We start from the raw sequence: 19,497 nt of genomic DNA, 5'->3' as shown, positions 1-19,497 counted from the left end.
CTTGTGTTTTTTCTTGATTTGTCTGGTACTATTTTATAAACACCTTCTCAGATCGTTATCTTACAACAGTGCCTGCTCCCGAATTTGTTACTTTGATATTTCCAAATAAAAATGGAGCAAACTCAAATTTGAATTTAGTCAAGTTTAAATTCACAAAAACAAAACAGATGCGACCTTCGGTTTCATTAGAATAAATCTGATTTTCCACTTAATTAAATCACCTGCAAATGTATTTAGACTGGACAAATATTGGATTGGAATGCTGATTTACATTCTTTAGTGCGACTTTGTGGTCTAGTGGTATGACACTCGCTTTCGTATCGGAAGGTCCTGGATTCGAGTCTCGCACACACACACACACACACACACACACACAAAAGAAATTCCTATCACATTCTTTTACCGTTACATACACTTTGCCTCGGTATTCTGCACTCATCTTCAGTTTTTATGTTGAATTCGTCCACGCAGCATGGAGGCTATCGGTTGGTTCTCAATTTTAAAAAAATTCTTGGTCAGTTTAAAGCAACTTAAGGCGAGTGTGTTTTGGTTTTGTATTTTTTTAAGAGTTTTATAGAAACGGCACCACTTTTAGGTCATCTCCAACAACAAAAACAACATATAGGACGGGGCATGACACCTGTTAACCGATATCACAATTTATTCCGGCTGAGACAAGATGGCGGCAGCAGCCTGACGATTAACCAATAAAAAGCGGTTGTTGTCGCATCTGCTCTCTCCTTGATCTGTGGTGTGAACCATCGAAAATTTAGCAAACGATCAAATTTTCGTTCCGGTAGTTTATCAGGGTACTCGCACATATCTAATGCAGCCCCAATACTCTGAAAATAAGAAAAGAAAGCTGATGTTTTGTTTTGTTTTTAAGGGTTTTACGGCGCTTGCAACACAATAAGGTCATATCAGCGCCAGTAAAAATGAAGAAAATGGGATAATAAAAAGTTCTAGAATTACAATTAAAGCATTCAAGAATAAGGCAGACAAAGGGGAATTGGTTCAAATAGGGAACAGATGTAGATTCCAAGAGCACACTATCACTATTAGTGTACTTAGTTTGAGATCACCTAAAAGTCTCATCCAGACACACGCACAGGTCCCCACTAAGAGGAATACACTCAAATGTTTACAAATCATATATAATACATAAACAAAACATAATACAGTGCATAACAGAGAAGTGATTTACAAGGAAAAAAATATCATCTCCCAAAACTAACTATACATTCGACTGTTTCCCTCCCAGCCAGGATCAGGACAAAACCAAGTAATCTCATTCCAAGATAAAGACAGAAAGCATGTTGGAAAACAGACATAGGGGGATAGTAGACACAGTATGTACCTCCCTGCCCACTATGGGAGGCCAGGAACCCCGTGCGCGCATACAAATAGACAAGTGTTACACCAATGAAACTATCAATTTTTCATTTATTATAAGTGTAGATACAGCATGTGTTTTAAAAATATCCAAAAACATGAGAACCTCATCTATTATTATATTTCTTCTGTTTTTCATTTCTCCGCTCTTAACCTTCATAGGTCTGAATTGTATCGACCACATAACATCACATTTATGAAAACAAAAAAGTATTTGGTGTAAAAAAATAAATAAAATTAAGAAGTTGATGGATGTAGATAAAACCTGAATAAAAGGCATTTTTCTAAGTACTGATTTGTGGCCCACTGTATCAAAACGGTATTATGTCGGGATGAACTAGTTGCTAGACATTGCATTTATGCCCACCGCCATGAAACTTGGGGCTCATTTCTGTTTTTAATGGTGGAGAATGAATACTATTGCAAAAAAAAAAAAAGGTCTTGTTTCTAATCATTGTATTTCTAAATTAACTTTTAGGTGTCCTCTTCATCCCGACACAATATAACCAATTTGAGACGGAGGGTCACATATATTATTAACAAGGGAATGAATTATATTTCGTCTAGGGATGCGATGAATCATTGCAAGACAAATAATCTGGTTACATTGTCATATCTACGTAATCTGAAAATAACCCATCTAATTCAAATTGCTGGAATCAGAATATGAAATAGTGCCAGTAATTTGTCCAGCTTACAGAATTTTAAATCAGGAAAGTGCCTCGGAACTTAGAGGTGATACATGTATGATAATATTATAGAAGAAGCTGCAGAAAAGGAACAATCTTGTAAACATAATATGTCAATAATATTTCTTTGTCAGTCTTTCTTTTTTCTTCATTTATTCTTTCGATCTTCTAGTTTCTTTTGCGGTTTAAAAAAAAAATATTTGACTTCCTCTTTTGGGTGATTTCACCTTTTCTTATTCAATTTGTTGTTTATTTTATTCATTAAAAGTGTTGTTGATTGATAAATGCAATCATTGGACTGATTCCATTGAACTAGCACTGGCACAGCCAAAGAATCTGTTTTTAATAAATTTTAGACGCGTGTGACACATTATATATATATATTCTCTCCATTTTAACTGAAATCTGCATAAGTTTATTTACAACCCATGGTCTAAGTCACAAATAAGATCTGAAAAAAAATATCTGACTTAATTCGTGGAACTCATTTATAATATTAAAATAATAGTAATGACAACGATGACGGTTATAAAGATCAGGAAGTTCCCAATAATAATGATGGTTATGATAACAACAATAATTATACCTTTCCCAAATATGTAAATATTAGTTGTCTTGTTATAATTCTGATTTAAAAAGAATAAATAACTACCAAAAAAAAAAAAAAAAGAATGACAAATTCAAAGTAAAGAACAAGAGAAATAATGCAATGATTATAATAATTAATTGCACATTTATATGCTTAAGATGTGCTCACAACTAAATATCAAAATTATAAATTATAACATTAATTTTTTTTTTAATGCTAACAATCATAATTTCACTACAAGCATATAAACATCACTAGGCAATACACTGCATGCGGTAATTAAGCACCCAGCAACAAAAATGAGTTCCGACCAAATACAGTAATATTTGATTTTCAAACTGTAATTAATTTTTTTAAAAACAAACAACTATTTCTGATTGATAACCATGATCCTTAAAAAATATATGAAAAATCCAGCTTGACCAATTACCAAAAAAAAGCGATAGGTTTTAAAATATATAAAACACACAATACATCTTATTTAAAAAATCAAACATGTTTTTCTCTTTTTCATTCATACAATAGAGATATTACAGAGCTCCTACGGCCTATTTCTATCAACCACTACTGCTTGATTTCTATTCCCGGAAACAAATTATTGTTATTGTTATTATTATTATTATTATCATTATTATTATTATTATTATTATTATTATTATTATTATTATTACTATTATTATTATTATTATTATTATTATTATTATTATTATTATTATTATTATTATTATTATTATTATTATTATTATTATTATTATTTTTATTGTTATCATCATTATGGCAATACGAATCCACAATGAAAATAATATCACATATCATCCATCTCAGGTATGATTTTAAAAAAATAATTTTTTTTTGAAATAAATATAAATATACTTTTCTTTTGTTTGTTTTTAAGGGTTTTACAGCGCTTGCTACTTAAGGTCATATTATCAGCGCCAATAAAAAGACAAAAAATGGGATAGTAAAAAGTTCTAAAATTACAAATAAAGCACCCAATAATAAGTAGGACAAAGGGGAATTGGTTCAAATAGGGAACATGTAGATTCCAAGAGCACATTATCAGTGTACTTAGTTTTGATCACTTTTATGCCTCGTCCTGACAAAAGCACAGGTCCCCACTAAGAGGAAAACACTCAATTGTTTACGAATCATATATTATATATGAAAATGTAAAGCAAAAAATAATACAATGCATAACACAAAGATGATTTACAAAACAAAAAATATCATCTCCAAAAACTCTTGACTGAAGAGATGACAGAAATTCTAGGAAAAAATCTTGAGTGCACTCAGGATACATACCAGTTCCTTTGCTAGTGAAACGAGTGTTTTACCACATGAACAATTGGAACTCCAAGTATATCAAATAGGCGCATTCCAATTACCAGAATTTAAAGAAGACATTGATATTCTCTAGCTCCAATAAAATTTGACTCGAAGTATGTATGCTTTAACTGCACGTTAAACAAAATGAAAAAAAGCTCTCATTTCACATCTACAGATCTAAGAACTTCTTATCACTAACAGAGATCTTTGACAATTCATTTTAAAAATGTATATACACTGCAACCTCTGGATAATGACATCGCTGGGACCAGAAAACTGTGTCATTATCCAGGGGTGTTGTTATTCTGGTCTTTTCACAATCGTGGAAAAAGGGTGTGTGGTGAGACCTGTTAATACTTGCAAGTGCGATGCGTGGACCATTGCCTGAGAGTAGGCACGTGTGATTTCTTATGTTTACAAAGGGTATCCAGTCAGGATTCCATTCCCCAATGTGTATTGTCATTGTTTTGAGTGTAAACAGTGCTTGAACGTCATTTAACAAAACTAAGAATAAAGTTTTTAAAAATAAAACAAACATCGTGGACAGAGCCCAGGTGAAAACAAATGGATTCATTCCAAAACATGGACATAAATCTGCGTGGAAAAGAAAAATGATATATGGGTGATAGAACAGCAAGCAAGACTATTGATTGCGACTCAGTGAATGTTGCATGAAATCGATCTGTTGACTTACTGCAGGGTCTCCTATCACCCACAATTCTAAAGGTTAACAAGAAACAAGAATAGAAACCAGAGTGAAAGACATAATTGTTTTTCAACAAAATACAGAAATTTCTTTCACAAGAACAATAAGTACAGAAGCTAAGTTTTGAATATTGTATTAAAATAATTCTATTCAAAATTGAACAAAGTGATCTTAGTTCAATTCAAAATCAAAATAAGGTGCAATTAGATGACTCATTCATTCAAAGTTTTTTTTAAAAGGACTAGCATTTAGTTCTAAAGTTTCATGACAGCAGAAATATTGATTTAGAAAATCACGCTTCATTACTCCACTTAAAAATGACTTACATAACTTTAATGATCATAATTACCTGATATAATTCATTTTCAGGCAAAAATGTCATAATTTTAATTAATGATGACAACAATAACAATGATGATGATGATGATAATAACAATGATGACGACTATGATGATAATGATAATGTTGATGAATGTCTAGTCATAAAACTGGCCTTCATAATTTGAGAAAATGTGTTTCTGTCACTGATTTATGCTCGATTAAAAATTATATTAGGTCAATTTATACCTTGCGGAATGCAAATTTTAAGGCATTTATAACAACAAGTATTGTCATAACCACAGAATAAAATGACTGATATTACTGAATTACACTGTACCATCAATGCCCATTATAATTTTTAATAAAATGAAATACGTTCCATATTTTATACAAATCAATTCAAATTTACTTTGTTATAGTATGGCCAGAAGACAATCATATGAAATTATGGCAATAGTTGTGAAAAAATATTTTATATCACATTCAAAAACAAATCATGACAATTTCTATGATAAAAAGAGGTCATATTTATAAAAAGGTTTTTAAAAAAATATCTGTAGAATAAAAATCTAAATCAACTTACAAAAAGGGACTTAAAAGAAGAGATAATTAAATCTGATATAAACCCCATTTTTTTTTTCGAACCTATCAAATATTATCCCATTTCACCAATATTCATTATTCTTCACCGAATCCTGGAGGTCATAAAAAGGCTTTACTACCAAAGACTCCCCCTTAATCAAACAAATAAAGAGGACTAATCCTCTTTGACCAAATGGCCTTATTACATGCATATTTATATTTACCCCGGCAAACCATGGCCTGGTGGTATTATACTAGACAAAGATATTGATGTAATATACGCATACGGTCTGCGTATAATCCATTGATGTCTTGTTTCCCATTACATTTCATGACTGTGAAAAGCATTGACTACAGAAAGGAAGAAAGTGGCTGAGCCACTAAATGATTTAGCTCTGCACGTTGTGGTGAAGAAAACCCATAAAATATAATACCGATAGATAGATAGATAGATAGATAGATAGATAGATAGATAGATAGATAGATAGATAGATAGATAGAAGTAGAAATAGTTTTAGATGAAAATGCTGAAAAAAAAAGTTAGCCCTATTTGCCCATTAACAGTACATGTATAACTGTTTGAATTTTGTTTAATGTAGATCAAAATATGATCCCTCTCTATATATCTTCTCTTCTTTAGCTCTTAAAAGAATGGGACTTGTCATAACAAAATCAGACACCTTTTCTGACATCGCCCTCAAAGCATGCAGTCTTATACTTGTATTGGTAAAAAACACAACCAATTATCAAACGCATAGTATAATCATAACAGGCATGTTCAATGGTTTTAGAGTTTCGTTTCCTCTCCAAAGACCGCAAATCGTAACCTACCACATCTGTTGGAGCTCTGCGGTGGGTATTCCGATTAAAGTACAACTTTCTGACCACTATGAAAACAAATTTTTAATTATGAAACTTTAACAATGCACTGTTTGGGTATATATGTAAATGAGCTATGACCTGTGACCTATTGTGTCAAATGTCACTACGTCACCCCACTTGCAGTGTACTACACAAAGATACAGATGAGTGCGTAAAAAGTTGATACTGTTGATGTCGAAATGAAATATCATGCAGCATCTGATATTTAGAAAATTGTCTTTTATCTCTGGATAATCCGTGGATACAAACAAAAAATGTCGTATTACAAAGGCTGATTTTGTCAATATCTTCTTCACAATTATCCATTGATATACCATGGGTGGTGCAGAGCTTAAATATTTCGTGTTTATCATAGCGTTTACTATCCCCAGTGTTAATGCTGCTTCTGCAGCTGTGTCTATAGTATTACAAATGACACCAAAGTACTTTTAGTGTACATTCAAAATAGGTCAAGATTGTCAAATTCTTTTGATCAATATAGCATAAAATTTCAATTAATATCATATTATTTAACAATAACAGAGCAAGCATTTCCAGCACCTTTAATAAATATCACACTTCTGCTTCTCTTTACTTCTTCTCATTATTATGATCAATATTTTTCATCGAGTTCAACACTATATTGACTTTAATAAAATTACAAAATAAAGTCTTTTAAAATCACATATACATAAATGTTCAAGCAGAAAAATGAATCATTTGATCACTTTCAAAATATACTTGTACAAATATACTTATACAAAGTATTGAATTTATAATAAATATGAGTCAAAATATTTTTAAAGCTTTGAAGTCAAAAATTTGGGTAAATCAGCTTTTGCCAAAGTACTGTAAGTTTTATTTGCCACGTCCCGATAATACAAGGCATCTTTAATCTTATCAAGGTCATACGCTTCTTGCACTAGTTCCACTTTCCTCTGTTTGAAGGTACCAGTGATAATAGCCTGATCCAGCAATCTGACAAACAAGGGCTGGGCATATTCTGGTAGGGATTCCTTTACATGGTCATAAAGTTCTTTCAGTTCTTTCTCTCCGAGGTTACATCCATCATTGAGGGTCAACGCCACCATGCCAGCTCTACCGTCATGACCTTAAAAAATAAATAAATAAAATAAACCCCATTGAAAAAAAACCCAAAACAACTTAAGCTTTTATATAGCACAATATCCACTAAACATGTTCAAAGCACTTTAAAAGGAATCCCTGGCCAAAACAACAACACTTAACATGCAGGACGATACATGATGCTTGTTAGGCGTTATAACCATTTTTTCAGAGACAACACTGTTAACAGCCAGGTACTCATTTTACATCTGAGTATGGTGAGAAAAGGTGAGTAAAGAGACTTTTCCAAGGACAGCTATGCACTGCTCAGAGTGGGACTCGAATCCAGGACCTTCTAATCTGAGGGCGGGTTTCAAACCACAAGACCACATTTTAAAAAAGTTCTCCTTCAGACCCATTCGACCCATAGAGCCGGATTTTATCCCGGTTTCTATAGCATGAAACAGACAATAGCAATTGCTTGCTATCCTTTGGATAGGACGCTCGTCTATTGCAAAATACTTTCCACCAAATCTGAGCTACCCATTCACTATTGGGTGGACAGGGGGTCAGAAAAAAATCTTGACTGCACCCAGGATCGATCTCAGTCTCTTTGCGTATGAAATGAGTGCTCTACCAACTGACCTATCGGGACCTCCACAAGACCACATAGCCGCATGAAAAAAGAGGAAGTTGGTATGCTTTTAGTGGTTTTACAACTCTTGTAGCATTTATTGGGTCTGTGATTGTGTTATTATATACCCTCCTTCTCTATCACTTCTCTGAAGAGCCATTGTGAAAACGAAAGGTAATTATGAGCACAGTCTTACATTGTCCAAATTATCCCAGCAGGAAAAATAAATCAAACCAACAATGACAAAATTCTTTTGACCATCACTAGAATAAGAATAAGAATTGACCAAACAGCTTACCTGGAATAGTGACCCCATACACATTGGCATCTTGTACAAAATTCAAATCGGTAATCACATTGGCCAACTCAGTAGTAGACACATTCTCTCCTTTCCACCTATATTATAATAAAACAAAATATGTACATATTTAGCTGTAGGGAGTATGTAATCAATGAATAATATCAAGATTGTGTTCTGCTAAAAAGTGTGGAAACCAATGCAGTGACCTTCAAAAATTAAAAAAATTAATAGAAATGTTTTTGATTTTTAAGATGAAACGTTACAAAATTAGAAACTGGATGCATCTCAAGTAACACAGCAGACATGTATCCTCAACCCACAATATCTAGGAATGAACAATAACAATGAGGCACAATCTCAATTACTATCAAGGGCTTCATTTAGCCTTTTAAAAAATGTATGGAACTATTAAAACACACTTCACAAGACAAAGCTAAAACTATTTAAAACCTTAGTCATACCGCTTGTGATGTACAGTTCAGAAACGGGGAAAATAATGAAAGGAGAAAACGGAAAGCAAGATGTGTTTCAGTCCAGATGTCTGAGATGGACATTGGATATGAAATGGTAGAAACATGTAAACAACAAATATGTATTAGAAAGAGCAGGAATGAGAATGATGAATATGAAGTCTGAGGAATGAGATGGAAATACATCGCCTCATACTATGAAAAGAATTGGATAATGACTGTGTGATGGCACTCATGTGATTTCCAGAGGGAAAAAGAAAACGAAGAGATCAAAAATTACCTGGCGGCACACTTATCAAAGAGAAAGAAATGCTGGTTGGTCAACTTGGGGCCAGGCGAGGAAAACAGTCATTAACAGGGTAGAATGGAAACAGAAGATCGAGGCCTTATGTGCCACCTGGCACAAGACGAAAGGTAAAGTAAGGTCCCCCCCCCCCCCCCCCCCCCTCAATATGTATATATCGACAAACAAAAAGTTATAAAGAACACATCTCTCTCTCTCTCTCTCTCTCTCTCTCTCTCTCTCTCTCTCTCTCTCTCTCTCTCTCTCTCTCTCTCTCTCTCTCTCTCTCTCTCAAATAACTCAGCTATCCTGATCAATTCTAAAATCTGACTTTTATTCATTCACCTGAAAGTATCTCCAATTCTATCCTTGAAATAAAGGAAATAGTCCTTGTCCTGAACAAGGAGATCTCCATAATTAAAATAGATGTCGCCATCTTTGAAGGCATTCCGCACCAACTTTTTCTCATTGGCTTCCTTGGAACTCATGTATGGGGTAAATGTACCGTTATGGATCATATTGTCTGGAACTTTGCTGATAAACAAGCCTGGCTCTCCTATTAAAATGATTTCAATGGAAATAGTTACATATTGTTGAAACATCAGCATTAACACTAATTTTCAATTATGAAAACAAGTAAGTGGTCTGTCCCCATGTGCGACTGTGAATGTTAGGAAATCGAAATGGAAAATAAAAGAGAATTGTGCAGATGAAGCATAGTTTGTCAGGAGGTTATCAAATATAGCATGGAATGATAAAATAAATTCTTTCTCAGGTTGCATCAAAAACCAAAAACCAGTCCTCAACATGATCAGAATAAGACTGATGAGACTTTGGTGTCACTTTGTGCTGCTATGTGGTCGAGTGGTATGACACTCGCTTTTGGATCGGAAGGTCCTGAGTTCGAGCCTCGCTCGGCGCATAGTTGAGTCCTTGGAAAAGGCTCTTTACTAACATTCTCTCACTGTACTCAGGTGTAAAATGAGTACCTGGCCGTTAACAGCGTTGTCTCTGTCAGAAAAAAAATTGTAATATCGCCTAACAGGCGTTAAGTCTGGTTCTACATGTTACATGTTGCTGTTGGTCAAGGACCCCTTGAAAAGTGCTCTGAGCACACTAAGTGGATATCGTGCTATATAAAAGCTCAAAAAAGCTCAAATGAAAGAATGATGTATTGTTGAATAACAGCAAAAACAAAAGAGAGAAGAAAAAGAAAAACGACAAATAAAAGGGAAACCTTAATGAGTGGATTATTGGAAAACAGATGATAGATATGTTTTTTAAAGAAAGTTGATGGCAGAGAGTATTGAGTAATAGAGAAACATGATTACCAATATCTACAAAAAAACCTTTTGATTGACATATCATGATGTATAATTGAAAATCAATAAAAAATGTTTTTTAAAAACAATCATTAAAATATTATAACCAATCTATCTTTAAAGCTATAAAATGATCATCCTTCAATCGCCATTCCCCTCCCTTGTTTTTTTGTTTTGTTTTACTTTTGGAAACACTTCACACCCCCTTTAATCAAATATATTATAACTCCCATGAAAAAAAACCAAACTTTTACTCTCCCATAAGGTAGATTGCAGTTATAATAATGTAGAAAAAAAAAAATAAAAAATAAAAAAAAATAAAAAAAAAATAATAATAATAATGATAATAATAATAATAAAAACAACAACAACAATAATAATAATAATAATAATAATAATAATAATAATAATAATAATAATAATGATGATGATGATGATGATGATGATGATAATAATAATAACCGATAATGACAGAAATTATCAAGCACACTCACCCACGTCAACCTTGATGCAGCGGCCATTTTTGTCTCTGGTTGGTTGAGCACTTCCATAGTCAAACTTTACTAGAGCCTTTGGATCACTATCAATGGCATTCTGAGAAATCAAACGTCAAGTTGATAGGATTCCGTGTTATAATTCTTATGAGGGTAATGCGTCTACCAAAAAAAAAAAAAAAAAAAAAAAAATCACACTCAAAAATATCTCTAAAAAATTGGTGAAGAGAAGAGTAGATTTTTAATATGGGAGATAAATTACACAGCAGATTTGTGATGCAAATGTTACTTTATGCTGATATTTTTCTTCTTCATTATGCTATACAAGAGAGTGCCTGCAGCGAAATGTCCATTCTAGCTCACTTTTCTCATGAAACAGAACATCAAATCCATGATTATAAGTGTCCAGTCTTTTGATCTCATTTCGTCTAATTGTCAATGTTTCGCCACTGACAGGCATACTGTCAAAGCTTTATACATCATTGCTATGTTAAACTACCAAATGGTTAAACAAGCAACTATAATATGTTAAGAGATATCTTTAAAAGATCACTGATTGAAATATGTTGTTTTTTTCTTCTAATTATCAGATCAGGGTCATAATATTACTCCCCAAAACACAATAAGCTATAATAGCTAAACAGACACGCACACATACACAAACACAAACACACTCTCTCTCCCGCTCTCTCTCTCTCTCTCTCTCTCTCTCTCTCTCTCTCTCAGACAGTCACATACACACACACACACTACTATTGCTGTTGAATATTAAAACCTTACCAAAAATGGAGAAAGACGACCAATAGCTCCAGGTTTGTTCGAAGTATTCAAAAGCAATGTTGTACCTTCTGTGGCTCCAAAAAATTCAATGATAAGAGGAATCTTGAAGCGCTTGTTGACATCCATCCATATGTCCTTCCTCATCCCATTACCAAAAGCAGCTCTGACTTTATGTTCTGTGTCACATTTCCGCTGTTCAAATAATGAAATAAATAGAAAGAAAATGACATATTTGTAAACTTTCACTTTCCGAAAATGAGGCAGAAATTTCACACAAAAATGCACTAAAACAAAAGTGAAAAGAAAATTTACAATAAAAATAAAGCAAAACACTAAAATTCTATCTATTCCACTTCTGTGATAGTAATTTTCTTTTTTTCAAGACTATCAATGTGACATGGCGTGAAGATGTCGGCGATAATAGAGAAAACCCAGTAAACACATGTTAGGAGCATAGTGAAAATCATTTTCATCATTCTAAAAAATAATTTATAGTCCTGTTTTAAGGAATAATTAATAGAATAAGTGATTTTATTTTCCTCCCATGTTATGCAAGCTGAAATTTGCTTAACATGACAAATCTTTTTATAACATTTTCCTATTGATATTTATGAATTATTCCTTCTCGATTTTGAAATGAATTTTACCAATGTTAGACAACATTGACTTGAGAAAATTATATGAAAAAAAAAAAAAAGAAAAGTTCAAATGCATTTTTAAATAGAGAACTTTTCCAGTTTATATTACTCATAACATTTCAAGTTTGGTTGATTCCCACATGGATCATATAAAAAAAACCCCAAAATTCTAAACGTCATTCCATTCAGTGCAGGTGACCTGTGACAAGTTCTCTCTCAGTACAAGCACTCCTAAATATCAATAACCGGCTATTCATTTATTGAGTGGGGTAATGCGTCTCAAGTGCTTTTACTCAAGGATACATCGCTGGTGCTGGATCAATGTCAGTTACCCCATCACTTTCTATGTTCAACAGTGCCATCCATGTCTCAATAGTAAAATAATCTTCAAACTTTTACACACAAGGTTGAATTTTACTTTAGCGTGACATGAGATCCTACCATTTTCACCAAGAGAGCAATAACAAACAATGCAACTCAAGCTTCATTGAAGACAAAGTCGCATCACTGACTACACTCTTGGTGAAAACAATCAGATTTGTAGTTATAATTTATAGAAGTAATTATGAAATGTAGTCTGATTGTTAAAATCTAAAGCTAGATTTTCTAATTGTTTTCAATAAACAAAAACCTTACCGGAGGCTGAGCCAGCAAGTATCGGAATAGTTCTCCAATGTACTGGATCACAGTGACATCATACTTACAGCAGTCTGGCCAGAACTGAGAAGCTGAAAACTTCCTCTTTAACACGATTGTTGCCCCTGTTTTGTTGAGATTGAGTTAATAATATGATATCAAACATTTGCTTATATCATATATACATCTCAAGATCAATGAACTACAACACCTATTTATTTGCAGTATTCATCATCTTCTGGAAGTTCAATGATATGTCAATTAATCTATAGATCTTTTGATTATATTATAACTTTAAATTTATGACGTATAATTCACGATATAATAATCTTTTTAAAAACGAAAAAACATACAAAACAACTGCACCCACCCCATCCTCCCCGCTTACTCATTGATTTTTTAAATTGGATTTTACTTTCTGCCTACACTCTTCAAATAATGTTATAAGTACAATTCAAAGATTATATAAACCTCTAATACATTAAAAGAATGAATGCGTAAGCTAGGAGTGTTAAATTAAGCAAATCTAGGAGTGTAGAAAAAGAATTTAAAACAAATCTAGTTGAACTGAGTTTATGATGATCAACTAAAATCACAAATCATACTTGTAAATAATAATTGAAATGAAAAGAAGATAAAGAATCTAAAAATTGTATTTAGTCTTATTGGTATTATTTAGAATAATATTTGAATTTGCTAAAATAAAACGTAGTTTGCGCTCCATTTTTCTCTAATAAACTTCTTTCAAATCAAGCAAAATAAAATTGAGTATGGTTCTTATGAGAAATTCATACACCACAAGGAATGGATGCAAAAAGCATTTTTTCTATTTTACTCTTTAAATTGTTGAAAGGATGTATGCAAAAAATTGAAGAATACTGCAGATCAAATTCAAAATAAGATTATATATATCTAGTCGACTTTAATGAATGGCTCAAATAAATGGCATTTTGAACTAATAGGCCTATTTCAGCTTTCTAAAAATATTAAAATTCACTGGTCACACTTTGTGGTGTCGAGACCGAATTGATCTCAAATCATGATTTCTCCCATTATTTTAGTCATTTATTAATTCATGTATATATTTAATTTTTATCTCTTTTTTGGTCATGGTACCAGACCAAACATTTCTACCAACAGCTCTCTTGGTAAAAAAAGCTGTAAATGAATACAGAGACTAGCTAGAATTATTTTTCAGTTTACAAGGAACATGGTGATCCTTTTGAAAAGGTGACAAAACTCATTTTTTTTATGAGTGGAACATTAAGACTTAGACTAAAAATTTATGTTCATTACTTCATTTCGCTGACAAGTAAACAAATGCCAAGATAGGTGAAATTGGGTTTCAGTTGGAAGAACTGTAAATCTTGAGAGTGATATCCACACCATCAATATGCATGCTATATAATCAACATTAAAGGATAAAAATCATGGGGTGAAAATGATGAAAAAAAAATTAAAATTAAAAATATGAAAGTGAATTTCAAAACCATATGATTGTGTGATATGCTATACTTGGCTTCATTTACAGAGATTTGTTACATTACAAAAATAATTTATCCAAAAAATCCGAAAATAATCACGTGGCATGAGCGGATTCTACAAATTTGCATAAACGTAAAAAGCGGAAGCTTTAAAAGTGTTACTTTATGACATAACCATGCATGCTTTAAATAACATCTAAAAGAAAAATCAAGACATCAAAATCGGGAAGGAATAATCAATAAATATAAATTGGAAAATGTTATAAAGGAAAACGTCTGGTTGAGCAAATAAGTTTACATAACACTTATACTAATTAATTATTCCTTAAAACAGGACTATACATTTTAAAAAGAAATGCTGAAAACAATTTTCTATAAACATACTTCACATTACAACTCTGAAAAGTTGGAAAAGAGCGATTGAGAGTAACATGTAGAGAGAGATAGGGTAGGAGGGGGGGGGGGGAGACGAGAGAGAGAGAGAGACAGAGGGAGAGAGACAGAGAAAGATAAAGACAAAGAGAGATAGAGAGAGAGAGAGAGAGAGAGAGAGAGAGAGAGAGAGAGAGAGAGAGAGAGAGAGAGAGAGAGAGAGAGAGAGAGAGAGAGAGAGAGAGAGAGAGAGGGGTGGGGGTGGGTGCTGCATCTCAGTCTGATTGTAAATGTCTATGTGACAAATTGCCATTCTGCAAAAGATAAAATCTCAATTACCGTATTATCCCATTGTGCGCTTAGAAAACTGGGTTAAAAAGGATACACTTATTTGTAACAGAAAAAAAAAAGAAGAAAATGAGGTCTATGAACTGAAACTAGCCTTTGATGTTGAAAGGGATTTAAAAATAAAAGGCAGGGAAGACTGCATATCTGAAATGGCATAAAGTGATGTAGCCATGGTTTATATACTGATACAACACTCCATATAAGCTTCTGAGTATTGATATACAATGCTAATGATGTGTCACAAAGTGTGAAGGAGGGGAACGGGGTGCACTTATTATGGGCATTGCGCTTCATAGGGATAATATGGTAAGTAGAATAAAGAAAAAAGGACAATTAAAAAAAGATAATGTCAGCATCATAATCTTGGATAATATTTTTGCTGTTGTGAATTTTGTTTTAAAAATCAATACATAATTACAAGAAATATACATGCGAGAGCCATTGCAGACCCCTTTTTGCAGATTGGAGGGGGTCAACTTTTCCTGTCTATTCTAACCCCTAAATCTTTTGTCCCTTTGCATGAAGATTTGTCCTTTCCTTATGATTATTCAGTTTTGCCAAGGCCATTTTTCCGATTCATTGTTGGAAGGGAGACAGCCAGATGCATGAGTCTGTTGATGATGATACACATTATCTTCTTGTAAATAATCTCTTTATAGCTATATATTAGGGTAACCATTTATATACAGTATACGTCTAAAACTGCTAATTCAATTACATTGATAAACAAAACATAACTCTATACATTGTCATTTTGCTCTCTTCAGCGTCTTAAAATTATAAAACCCTTGTCTAAAACCCACTCTTTGCTGTGTCTGAGGCAAGTTGAATATAAATCACTGTATTCATACACCCAGCTCAGCCTGAACTATTGCATATCCAAAAGCAAGTGTTAGTATTGACAAGAAAGTCATGGTGCAATTCTTGCCAAATATAACATTTCAACAGTGTTGTACTTTGTCAGACTGAAAATGTTAACAATTCACATATAAAAGATGGCCGGAGAGAATGAGAAACGATGAAACCTAAAAAACAAACCAAAAAAAACAAAAGAACTAAGGAATAAATTTTGGTACTCTGGCTGTGTATAACAAGAGAGAAAAAAAATCTTAATTTGAGGGAAAACAAAGTACCAACACTGATCACATAATTTCAGCAATTTTTAGGGTTTAAAAATCATAGACAGCCAAGCATATTGATTGTCGTCTGATTCCTCTTGGTAACTTGTACCCAAAACAAATACAGTCCAAGCCAGTATTGGGGACACCGCTTGATTGGGACAGTCAGGTTATTGGGACGATTCCTTGGAAATGAAATTTTTTCTGTATAAAAGGTCATACCCTTTCCAATTCCCAGCAGCTTAATTGGGACAGCCGCCTCTAAATGGAGATGATATTTGACAATGATCCTGATTACTATGGCTTTCAAATATGTAAAAAAAAACCAAAAAAACCAAAACAAAAATAAACAACAAAAAAAAACCCCACAAAAAACACACCCCCCCCCCCCCTCCAAAAAAACAACAAAAACAAATAAAAGAAAATAAGTTGAATGCAACCAATACATCTTCCATAAAGTTGCATTGCATTGCCAGTTATAAGTCTAGATAAATGCAGAGAGGATTATGGTAAATCTGAAGCGAGCCATCCCAATAAACCGGCTTTGACTGTACAAAACTTGGTAAGAGAGCATTCTCTTTTGTCATGGTCCGCAAACTTGGAATCTGGAATACTCTCCCACACAAGCTGAGGGAATCAGACAGTTGTTTTTAAATCTAAATTAAAAACTATGCATTTTAGGGATAAATAGTTATATATAGCTTTAACGTTTTTGTAATAAGTAAGTGCCTGTTAAAATTATTATTAAATTGTAAATTAGTCGTTGTAAAGGGTCTTTTCGGCTGAATACATGTGCTGACTTAAGCAAAACAGAGAAGGGATTTAGCAACAACAAAGAAAGTGCATGATTAAAAGAAAACCATGCACATGCACAAAAGATAATTTAAATATGATATGGGCCTTGTGTCTCTAAATCCCGGAAAATTTTTAAAAGAGGACACAAAAAAAATGACAAATCAAAATCTTTTTATCGAGGTCTTCCCACCTATTCCTTTTCCTCTCCTACTGCTCGTACGCTGTCATACTGCTAAACCACACAGTCTAATATAAGAATAAAAATGTTGGTATTTTCCTGATAGTCTGTGGTGCACGGTTAAAGGTCTAAAAATTGTTGAAAAGCTAGGTTCCAGAGTAGAGTGTATGGTGTTCCATAAGCAGAATGTATAATTTGGGGAAAAAAGGATGGCTGTAAATATCAGATAGAGGAATATCAAGTTTCATAGTGACTCCATTAATATTGGTCTATTGGTATCTCAATAGGGTCATTTAATCCTCTGTCCAAACCAGCTCTGAGACATACATCTTTTAAAATGTTCACCCAAGAGAAAGATATGTCTTTCTAAAACTATTGTGACCATTTTTACACGACAAGTTAAAAACTCTTTCGAATAGTAAAAGCAAAAACTTTGGGGTGATCAAATTCCTTCATGTGTTTAGATAAAGCTACATATTGTAAGAAACTGTTTTCATGAATAATTTCTGGCTGATACTAGAAAGGTCTCAGTAAAATTGCACAGTAGCAATGAATGTCACTATATAAATTACAAACGTGCTCAAAGAGTGAAAAAAATAGTATTATTTTCTAATATCTCATCATAAGCATAGTCCAATAAAGAATTCTGCATATCTGCCTATGTATTGTGGCATTGCGATGTCCAATAAAGAACTCTGCACATCTGCCTATGTACTGTGGCATTGTGATGTCCAATAAACAATTCTGCACATCTGCCTATGTATTGTGGCATTATGACACATTGGTTCTATTCGTCTATTTATTTTCTTTATCTCAACATCTTCTGTATGATCTAATTTATCATATAGGTAAACAAAACTACTTGTTGTACAAACAGAGAAACAATTGCTTTTTATATATAAGCTTATATATATGGCCTCACAATTATGTCACTCTATGAAAGGTTCTTGCATTCTGAAATATATATCTATATATCTATATATATCTATATATGTATATATATATATATATATATATATATATATATATATATATATATATATATATATATATATATATATATATATATATATATATATATATATTGATGGCCCATTGATATAACCTCTGAAGTTGTGTCTTTTCAATACGATGCTTCAGAGGTTAGATCAACGAGCCAATAGATATATAAATATACAGTTCACTCCGCTTAATTGCACATCGGTTAATTGCACTCCGCTTATACCCTAAACATTCCCGAAAAACTGAATTCTTTTCTATATAATCACTCTGCTTAATCGCACGCCTTCTCCCCTTAATTGCTACACCTTGATTCCATCTTAATTGGAGAAAAATATATAAAATACCCCCCAAAAAATAATAAAAGGTAATGAAAATGTGTTTCTCTTGAACCATTTCTGCATGTTAATATCGGATCACGCATGATAAAAAAAGCTTCCCTATCAACGCAAATTCCACTGTCCCTTGACCCCGACTAGGTCAGACGCACAATGCTTGTTAATCAACATCAAAGGGTTACCTGAAACGATGGGCTAATTGACTCAGCACTCTCTGTCTACATCACAAGGTGTGAAACGTGATCACAGTCCACCGAATGCCATGCATTTGTGTACATTGTCTGACCACTTGATTGCAATTCTCTATCTGTCATTGTTTTCCTCTACTGGGCCATGAACAATAAGAAAGAATTACAGATGGGAATCGTGTCTCATCTTTTGATTGGTCAATACGGTTCCTGGCCACATTGATACACTCAAAAGTCAACTGAATTGGTATCAACTCAAAGCACGTCTTTCTCCCCTTCAAGATGGAAAGGTTGACAGAATGTCGTGTTTAAAAAAGAACATGACAAAAATCACTATGCTGATGTCTCTTCTGAATTCTTCAGCAGTACGACTCTAATGACATTCACAATACAGACGTGATGGGGCATTACTACAATCAACCCTTCACGATTACCATTCTTACAAACAATAATGTCGCATTTTGTTGTCGATGAAACATGAATTAAGAAAATATTTTTTTTTTAAAGTCCCCAAATACAAACCAATAAAAAAAAAAATAAAACAAAATAAAATAAAATAAAAGAAACAAAAAAAACAAAAAAAAACCC

General features: G+C 33.0%; 1 protein-coding gene across 4 annotated transcripts in view; it reads right to left on the bottom strand.

Moving 5' to 3' along the window:
- Positions 1-3,515: 3,515 nt before the first annotated feature.
- Positions 3,516-19,497, bottom strand: part of LOC144965570 (long-chain fatty acid transport protein 6-like) — a 40,237-nt gene continuing 24,255 nt past the window's right edge. Inside the window, exons 7-12 of one of the 4 annotated variants that reach the window (XM_078901055.1) lie at positions 13,090-13,214; positions 11,816-12,007; positions 11,036-11,135; positions 9,565-9,775; positions 8,464-8,561; positions 3,516-7,577 (exon numbers count right to left, since the gene is read on the bottom strand). In XM_078901055.1, the coding sequence (XP_078757181.1) occupies positions 7,267-7,577; positions 8,464-8,561; positions 9,565-9,775; positions 11,036-11,135; positions 11,816-12,007; positions 13,090-13,214 (1,037 nt within the window). In that variant the 3' untranslated portion in view covers positions 3,516-7,266. The remainder of the gene's footprint in view (positions 7,578-8,463; positions 8,562-9,564; positions 9,776-11,035; positions 11,136-11,815; positions 12,008-13,089; positions 13,215-19,497) is intronic. The other 3 variants (XM_078901056.1, XM_078901053.1, XM_078901057.1) reach the window with 3 other exon arrangements.

Source organism: Berghia stephanieae, chromosome 2, assembly GCF_034508935.2.
Source record: "Berghia stephanieae isolate SIO BIC M18660-M18661 chromosome 2, UCSD_Bste_1.3, whole genome shotgun sequence".
NCBI classification, from domain to species: Eukaryota; Metazoa; Mollusca; class Gastropoda; order Nudibranchia; family Aeolidiidae; genus Berghia; species Berghia stephanieae.
Note: the sequence above shows the minus strand (reverse complement) of the source record. Positions and strands in the feature narration are given on the sequence as shown.